This window comes from Jaculus jaculus, chromosome X, assembly GCF_020740685.1.
Source record: "Jaculus jaculus isolate mJacJac1 chromosome X, mJacJac1.mat.Y.cur, whole genome shotgun sequence".
NCBI lineage: Eukaryota > Metazoa > Chordata > Mammalia > Rodentia > Dipodidae > Jaculus > Jaculus jaculus.
In genome coordinates, this window is record NC_059125.1 from 13,853,691 (window position 1) to 13,862,656 (window position 8,966).

General features: G+C 44.7%; 1 protein-coding gene across 4 annotated transcripts in view; it reads right to left on the reverse strand.

The window, feature by feature from the left end:
* The window catches only part of Frmpd4 (FERM and PDZ domain containing 4), a 680,790-nt gene extending 676,232 nt beyond the window's left edge, over positions 1 to 4,558 (reverse strand). For 3 of the 4 annotated variants that reach the window (XM_045140764.1, XM_045140766.1, XM_045140769.1), the window contains exon 1: positions 3,171 to 3,475. In XM_045140764.1, coding sequence (XP_044996699.1) covers positions 3,171 to 3,211 — 41 coding nt within the window. In that variant the 5' untranslated portion in view covers positions 3,212 to 3,475. Of the gene's footprint in view, positions 1 to 3,170; positions 3,476 to 4,441 lie in introns of those variants that run through there. The other variant, XM_045140765.1, reaches the window with a different exon arrangement.
* Positions 4,559 to 8,966: the final 4,408 nt, after the last annotated feature.

An 8,966-nucleotide genomic window follows, 5' to 3' on the forward strand; every position in this document is an offset into this window, starting at 1 on the left:
ATTTTAGTCAATGCTATATACCACACAATGATAAGAAAAAAATAAAATACACGCCCTTGGTGTACTACTACCATAAGAAAGATGTTTATGTATTAACACTTGGGATTCAGTCATCGCAAAGCATGCCATTTTGCATAATGAAAAGAAATGAAGTCAGTCACTCGATTCACAAACACATTGCTTAGTTTAATGCTACCCCTGTGAATTTAGGGTTTCAACTCCCCTTCCTCAAGGAAGAACGGCATAATCATAAGTTTTTCTATTGAATTGCAATCTTCTATATACACTTAAAGGCATGCATTGGCTTTACAAATAAAATAGTCAATACAAGTAGCAGTAACAGTAAAAAAAAATGCCTATTTTATACTATTAGTGGGTTATAAAGCAATCATCTGTAATGCTCTCATTTACTATAGAAATAAAATGATATATAACTGTTACCAAGGAAACAGTGAAGTAAAACTGCATGTAAACTATGAAGCAGTTTAATAACCAGAAAATTAGAATAAGAAAAAAAAATCTTCAGCTAGAACCATGACACAGTGTACCACCCACAGTGGATGCAAGCCAGGGTCATAACATACAGATGACTTAAAGGGTCCCCACCACTTGCCAGTTATTCCAATATCTAGCAGTAATTTTTTAGTGACTATGATGAGAAGGTACTACGTTTTCGATGCACAATTTGAATTCAGGATTTTCCCCTGGCTGAAAGGGCACAGAGAGTCCATGAACAAGTGGTTAAATGTAGATACCTTGGAAAGTCAAAACATGCACTTTTATGATGCCCAGGGAACATTAATATTCTCTCAGAATTCCATAATTACCACTGTCTTCACTCGCAGACTGGACACATGGACAATATTAGTTACAGCCAATCCTTTCTGAATCAACATTTACAAATTCACATGCGTAGGAAGTAAAGGCAAGACTGAGACCTGGGGGAGCTATGTGTGTTCACCTCTAAATCAAGAGAATGCTAAGCATACAAGAAACTATGCAGTTCAAAGTTAAATCTTGTAGGAAGATTATCCATCCTGCCATCAGGAACATCCTGCAGGGTAAGCACTTTTCTATTTCACCTTTAAAGAAAGAACTTGATTTCTGTGAACAGTGTTTAAATACACACAAGCCTTTCTTCAAGGGCAGAAACCAACAGCTGCAGACATGTTTTTTTTTTTTTTCTAATTTAATTTAATTTTATTTTTTCTGCAACCATCTGACCCTCTAAAATCACCTTCATTTCAGCTTAGGGGACCATTCTAGAACTCATGCTCAGGGAAAGAATTCTAGTGGATGGAAGGTTTCTCAGTGGACACATTGGCTTAGAACACGTGCATTTTCTCCCTTTAGGAAAATAAATAAATAAAACCACTCTGCCTCATGGATCACATTAAGGAGGGGAAGCAAAATTCATAGCCATGTACTGAATTTTCAACTCATGTTAAAAGATGATTCTAATCTCCACTCCCCCCACCCACCTACCTACCTACACATCCACAAATACTCAGCCTGGATTGGACTTTACAAAAAATCAGATCGCAGAATGTAGTAAAACAACTATATCTTTTCGTTATACACAACACAGACATCAAGACTCCAAAGTTTTAGGACTACTCGAGGGCTCTAGATATTTGGAACCATGAAAAATTAATTCTCTGGGCTACTTTAACCCATACACTCAGCTGAACTTCTTTCTCTTCTAGTGACATTTCTCTCCATCACACTGAGGGGCACCACACAATCTCAGAATGGGTCTTCAGATCTTTCCTAACATGGTTCATTATTTGACAGATGTTTATTGTCCAGCCATAGGCAGAAGTAAGCAGGAAGTTAATAGGATAGTGATGTGAAGCCATGGGCCTCTATGATATCTGCATGAAACCAAACAAGCAATCTTGCCACAGTATAGTCATCAGCTGCTTCACACATCGGTCTTCTGATCTGCAGGGGCCTCTTATAGGTGATTCTAAGACATGCATATTTGCCCATCAACCTTATATTTCCAATCTACCCAGAGTAAGTTATATTAGGACGTTTCCCCTGGGAAATGTGCTCATTATATGAGTGGGGGGGAGGCCAGATGGGGATGGGCAGATAAAAACAAAACAACTGGGGTTGGTGGAGAGAGGCCCATCAAAATGGAAATATCCAAAACGAAAGGTTCTATAGTGGCCCAAATAGAATTTAGCAAAGCCAAATTCATGTATTTTTTCTGTCTACGATTTTTGGAGACTGTTTATCCTCCCATGGGGTAATCAACACATCTCACTCTAATCCTAAATGATTCTCTCCATATTGAAAAAAAAAAAGGTGTCTACCCCCTAAGTGCTCCCTCCGCCGAGCTCCAGGGTAGGAGGATGCTCCAGCTGGAGAACTGTAAAGTGTGTGAGGCGGAGTGTGTGTGTGGGGGGGGGGGGGGGAGCGTCCAGCATCTTTCCTAAATGCTTCTCTCAGTTTATGCCTTAAACACAAGGCATGATTTCAAGGGTCCAATGTCGTCTTTAAAGGCACAGCAGGGCAGGATATGGTAGGGTTCTCTGACCACCTAGGTGGCCCCAAAGTAGCACTGCTGGAGAAATCTGCCTATGGCTACTTGGAAGCAAAATTTCTGAATCTTCAAGCCTTGACAGTCAGCCAATCACTTAAAGAACAGCAGACTCTCCATGGCTCTAGCATGTGGGTCACCGCTGGAACACCAGGGTCAACCTCTGAGCTGACTTTTCCTGAGAGTGGAGGTCTCATTTAGGGGTGGGAAGAAAGAGAACACTTTAGGTCGCTGCTGCTTGTAAGACAAGTACCCAAGCTCCAAGAACTTTGGCGTTCCGTAATGGTAATGATTACAATCATCTTATCCTGGCCCTTAATTATATATAGTGTGACCCTGAGCACAACTGGGGCTTTTTCTAAGAGAAAACAAACTGCTTTGATGATTGGTGTGTGTGTGTGTGTGTGTGTGTGCTCTACCCCTGTAGATACAGAATCCCTACCAGCCAGAGAGAAATAAGTTGAAAGGGGCAACCTCTGGCCCCCAGTTTTCAGTCCCTATCTTAAGCCCAGTTACTCTATCTTTTGCTGCTCCCAGCCTCCAGAGAAAAAAAAAAGCACCAAGTTGCCATCGGCGGCGGCGGCCCTGGGTGCAAATAAAACCCGCGCAGCCCCTACCTCACCTCGAGAGCTTTGCCATCTTCACAAAGCTGAAGACATCCATGCAGGCAGCGAAGGACTCCAGAGCCCCGCGGCTCCGTCGCCCTACTCACGCCAGGAACGGCAGCCTCAGCAGCCCCATGGCCGGGACTTCAGTGCGCCCGGGGGCTCGAGTGGCGGCGGGGGCCCGGGAGAGCCAGCACCTGGAGGCGGCGGCTGCTACCCCCCTCCGGCCGAGAGCTGCGTGTGCATCCCGGAGCAGGACCATTGATGGGCGTCCGCGTCGGGAAAACTCAATGGACAGGGAGCCAGGCACCGTGCAAGCCACCGGGGCGGGGGCGAAGAGCGCGGCTGGGGTCCGGTGCCCCGCCCAGTGCGCTCGGGCCCCAGGGACCGCCGCAAGCTCTGGGGAGGCCAGGCCGGGGAAAGGGGGCGCTGCTCCGGCTTCTCAGCGCCGGAGCCCCTGTGCCCCACGCGCAGAAGAGCGCAGACTGAGCCGGGAGGCGGCGGGCGAGCTTGGCACACGCGCACGCACCCCTCACAGCACTGCAGCTGCCTCCCTGCCTCCTTTCCCTAGCCGAGTCCTCTCCCTACCCCCACCCGCCCGGGGGGAGGGGGCACTCTCTTGTCACCCACTCCGGGGGCCTCTCCAGATCTTTCTCCTCCTGTCCAACAGTCCGTACGTAGCACGCCCGCCGGAGGACAGTGAACGCTACCTAGCCCCTGCCTCCCTAAACCCAACAAGGAGCCAACGCCGCCGCAGGCAGCCCGAAACCTCCTCCGTGGGTTCTGTAAACAAAACTAGCGTTCTGGGAAGGAGGTGGAACGACTTAGACCCGGACGTTGGGTCTCGGGGAAGGAAGGGAAGGGTGATGCCCAGAGCAGGGGGTTCGATCTGTAGAGCGTTAGAGTTCCCACCGCTTCCCCCCGGAACCGCTGGGGCGAGACGCGACAGCTGGGGCTGGCGAGGAAGGTGTGTGCTTTGGACAGCGGCACCACCACCGCGGCGGTGCGATGAGCTCGGGAAGCTTTTGCGCGGTGCGGGGATAAACACAGATGCTCCTTCCCAGGGCTTGGGGTCCCGGGAAGCTGGTGGAGCGGGGATAAGTAGGACTGAGGATCTCAAGGAAGAGAAGGGATGCGAATGGGGTCTCGACAGGAGAGCAAGCTGCTTTTTCTAACTGAGCGGTGGGTGAAGACAGGAAAGGGGAGGGGGGAGGAAAAGAAGAGAAGAAGAAAAAGAAGAAGAAGAAGAAAAAGCTTTGCCCCAGAAACACAAACACTAAACACTCACCTTAGGCAGAGTAAACTCCAACTTGCAGCCATTTAGAACTCTAGCCTTCTCTTTTACATAATTACCTTGGCTAATCACGTCTGTTCATTAATTCAGTGCTATCTCCCAGGAGGCTTGGGCTTCTTTCGGCCCCCTTTTCTTCTTTTTCTTGGAGTCTCCAAGCGTCGTCCCGGCCCCCCCCCCCAACCCTTACAGTTTCTCCCCTGAGTCCTTGAAGGTCAGCTGGCCGCACTAGGGTGCGTGCTCCCACCCGCTAGCAGCTTTCACCTGGCAGGGCAACCGCGAAGAGCCTCTGCCTCCACTGAAAGGTTGGAGGCTCCAGATAGCCAGTGCGTCTGGCTCTCCAAGGGGATTAAGGAAGAGGAAATAGGTTTAAACTTCCCAGACTTCTGCTCCTATCTTCTCTGCTGTTATATTTAAAGTCTTCAATATTCAAGCCCAGTACATGCACGTTATTTTTAAGGCATTTCTTTCCAAATTAAACATAAAATCAGTAGCAATCTGCACAATCGAGTTGATTTAAAACTCAGGCATAAAATTACAGATTTTTTTGAATAAACAGAAATATTTTTTCTTTAGCATCTTATAGAAAGCTTAGTTTAATGTCATAAACACAGTTACTTCTCCTAGGTCCTAGAAGACATGAGGGGTGTTGGTTTTTAAACTCCCTTTGTGTAAAATAATTATACTTACATTCTGCAGTGGGCTTTGTAATTTAAGTGTCATAGCGATCCTATCATATATCATATAAGTAAAGCAACATGCTGAAACAAAAAGAAACATTTCATTTTTATGCCATAGTCTATTCACATATATATTTGAAATCATGGGTCAGGTAGGGTTATTTGTCTAATCAAAACTATAAAAGCTCTTCATTATGCTTTCAGCCAAAGTTGCATTCCTAGGGGAAGCAACAATCCCAGATGCCTGGACCCTCCATGCCGGACTTTTCAGACTTCCTTCTCCTGACAACACTGCCCTCCCCTGCTGTTTCACAAGCTCTGCAAACATCTTCCAACATGAGGATTTTGCGTTGGTTACTTCTGGGCCTGATATGGTCTTCCCTCAGATATTTGCCAACACTTCACACAATTATCACTTCCAGAAAAAGAAAAAAATCTGTTCAAAATTGTAAGACCCTCACACTCTGTACTCCAAGTCCCCTTTAACTGGTTGCTTTTTTGTTTTGTTTTGTTTGTTTTTCTTGTTGCCATAGCACTTAGCACCCACTAGCATATTATATAATTTATTTGTATCAATGCTGCTTATCTGTCTCTTCCACTAACATGGAAACTCCCACAAGGGCAGGGATCTTTGATTTGGTTTGGATTTGGTCTTGGTTTTCACAACTGGATTCCAGTGTCTACAACAGTTCTATGGAGATAGAAGGACCTTACTGGGCATTGTTGAATGAACTTCATACTCATTAGATTCACTGCCCAAACAGAACTAGTCAAACATCCCTGCTAAATCTGCCTCTTTGACCTCATCATTCTCCATCCTCTGTATCCTTTATCCTCCTTTGGGTTATTCATAAGGGCAGTGAAGACCTTCTAATGTTCCCTAGTTATATTTCCCATTCCAGTTCTCTTCTCCAGGAGAATAGCTACCCTTTCCTGGTCTCTTTGGAAACATCTGACAACACAAGATCAGTTCAACATCTGTGGCAGCACACCAGCACTGTGATGGAGCAAAGAGAGAATCAAGCTATCTATGTCTTTGAAAAGTGCTTCCTTGTGACAAAAGAACTACTGGGAGATCCTTTGTAAAAACAAAACTCAATTAGTCACGAACTAGACCAGGGATTATGAGTGCAGCTCATTGGCAAAGTGTTTGCCTAGCAAGCACAAAGTCCTGGGTTCAATCCCAAGCAACACAAAAGAAAATAATGTACCACACACATTTTTTTTTTTAATTCAACAGTGAACGTGACAGGAAATAGACATTGTATGGGCTTGTAGAGAAGTAGCATCCCTTCAAGACATCTGCTGTACCTGGAACAGCTGGCCTGGAGTTTCTTTCTGTGCCAATTTCTGCACTGCAGTTGTGAATGGTACAGACGCCTCCTGTCCCCAGCAAAACAGTAATAAGGGGAAATGAATGGCTTCTCCAGGCCTTTATCCTCTTCTGATCGAGTAATTGTCTGGTATGTTTTCTAATAGGTTGACAGTATGTTTTAAATTAAAGAGATCCTCCCTCCTGCCTTAGTTTCTCAGCTCTATTGAAAAAGCTGGTTTATACCACAGCTGGTTTATACCACTGAGCCAGCCTGGCAGAAAGCTGAGTGGGTGGTCTCTCAGGGCTGTCCACTCTGTGTGTCAGGTGCATGTAGCAGAGAGGCTAGGAGAGGTTGCTTTATCTAGCATGAAACAGATCGGCCAAAAACAAACTGAAGCCCAGGAGTGGTATCTTCAGGATGTCTATGAATTTTCTGGTTTCACCTTCGCCTAGAGTATGTCAAAAGCCCTTTCTATATCTTGTAGTGAGTTACACTAAGAAACTATTCCAAGCCTTCAGAAGCTGTTTCATTTCATTTACTCACAGTTATTAGATACAGTGCAAGTTTTGCAACTTGTCCAAGACTCAGCTTACCCATGTATAAAATGGATGTAACACATCCCTACCTTACCTAGAATAACCATTTGAAATTTGGGCTCCACATTAACTGAGGTACATAGATATTGAATCTAGAAAAATTTCCATAAGTGTCTTGACCCCAGAGAGTTTTGTTAAAATTAAAAAAAAAAAAACAATGGTTTCAGCCTTTGACTACACTACATTGAAGCTATGCTGGGATTGACCAAAGGTGAGTTTGTTGCCTAAAAATCCAATGCCCTGTTTCCTGACCAGTCACCGAGGCCTGAAACAGTTGCATTTTATTCTCTGGGTATTCTTTCAGAGGCAAGAGGGAAAAATGTTTTCATTGTGTTGGGGCCTTCTCTATACCATGTTCTGTCATGGATTACAGGGTAGCAGTTGAGAGTTCTTCCCCGCAAAATGCAGAACAGAGAGCCCCATTCGTGTACCTGGTGGTTGCACAGCAGTATCCAGACTGTCTAATCTCAGTCCTGAAAATAGCAGTGAGTAAATAAAAGTAATATATCCATCATCTATTTGGATAGTTTCTCTGGTGTGCCACAAGGCTCTTCTAGCCACTGAGAAATAGCTCAGGCAAGATGGAAACATTCTGTTCTCATAAAGCACACAAACACACACATATCTATTCCTTTCTACCTCCTCTCCCAAGATATTCCATGAGCCCTAAAGAGGTAGAGGGGGCGATATAAGTGTCCTTTTTAGGACTGAGCACACAATAGTCCCTTGTCCGTACCACTTTCCCCAGTTATGGGTCTAGATATTAACCTCTGCCAACTGCAAAAAGAAAGCCTGTGACTGGGGCTGAGAGCAGAGCTAATCTATGGATGTAATCACAAATATTTAGAGCAGTTTGAAAACCTGTTCTTTTAGCATAACAACAGAAGTAGATCTCCCCAACCTCTAGGACCTATGGCTTCCCTAGCTACTGGCTTTTAACCAAATTTACTCTACCAGGAATGAATTTCCTCCTGTGGAATAGGCCTCAGATCCAATCAGAAATCAGTTGGTTACGTTCACAGCAGTCATACCACAGTTGTACCAGCAGGAACATTTTACCTGGCAGGTCAGTTGTGTAACACACAAGATCCACAGCGGGGTAAGACTTTTGATGACTTTTCTTTCTCAGCAGTATGCATCCCAACTTCTGACACTATGAAAGCTAGTAAGCAAAGAGGACATTTCCAGCTCAGTTTCAGTTTCATTTCTCTGTGTCCTACAGCTGAAGTGTGTGGTGTATTCATCAATAGAAACTCACCACCTAGTTTTGGTGGACAACCAGGAACAATGGCCAAGTCTGACCTATATTTTAATATGGAGTATAGATAACAAAAAGTGCTATGAATAAGCAAAGCAAATAGTACTATGTAAAGAATTCAAGTCATTTTGATTAGAAATGTGTTCATAATTAAGATACAATTGTTGGAGAAGGCCTTTCTAAGTTGATGTTGAAGCTGACACAGGATGAATAGATAGAAGCTGCCACTCAAAGTTCATATGGAAAAGCATTCCACACCCACTGGCCAGAGCAACTAGAACAAAAACAAGCGGGGGCTATATCAGACAGCCTCTTGTTGATGAGGTGAACCTCCAAATCAGGTACAGTTATGGAAAAAGGGAATTTATTTGATGCTTACAGAGCCAAGGGAAGTTCCATAATGGCAAAAGAAGTTGCCCCCCCTCATATAGAACCAAGCAGAAAGAGAGAGAGAAAAGCCAAAAGCCACCACAAGAAAGTGCACTTCAGGAAACCCAGGCAGAACTCAGGCAGTTTGCATATCTTAGCTTGAAATTCAGATTCACCCAAGATCTACCCATAATGACACCTCCTCCAGCCAGGAAGTGGAAATACTGAATATACTGGAGACCATCCATTTAAACAACCACAAGAGCCCTGAGTCAAAAATGGCTGGTATAAGTTTGAAAATTC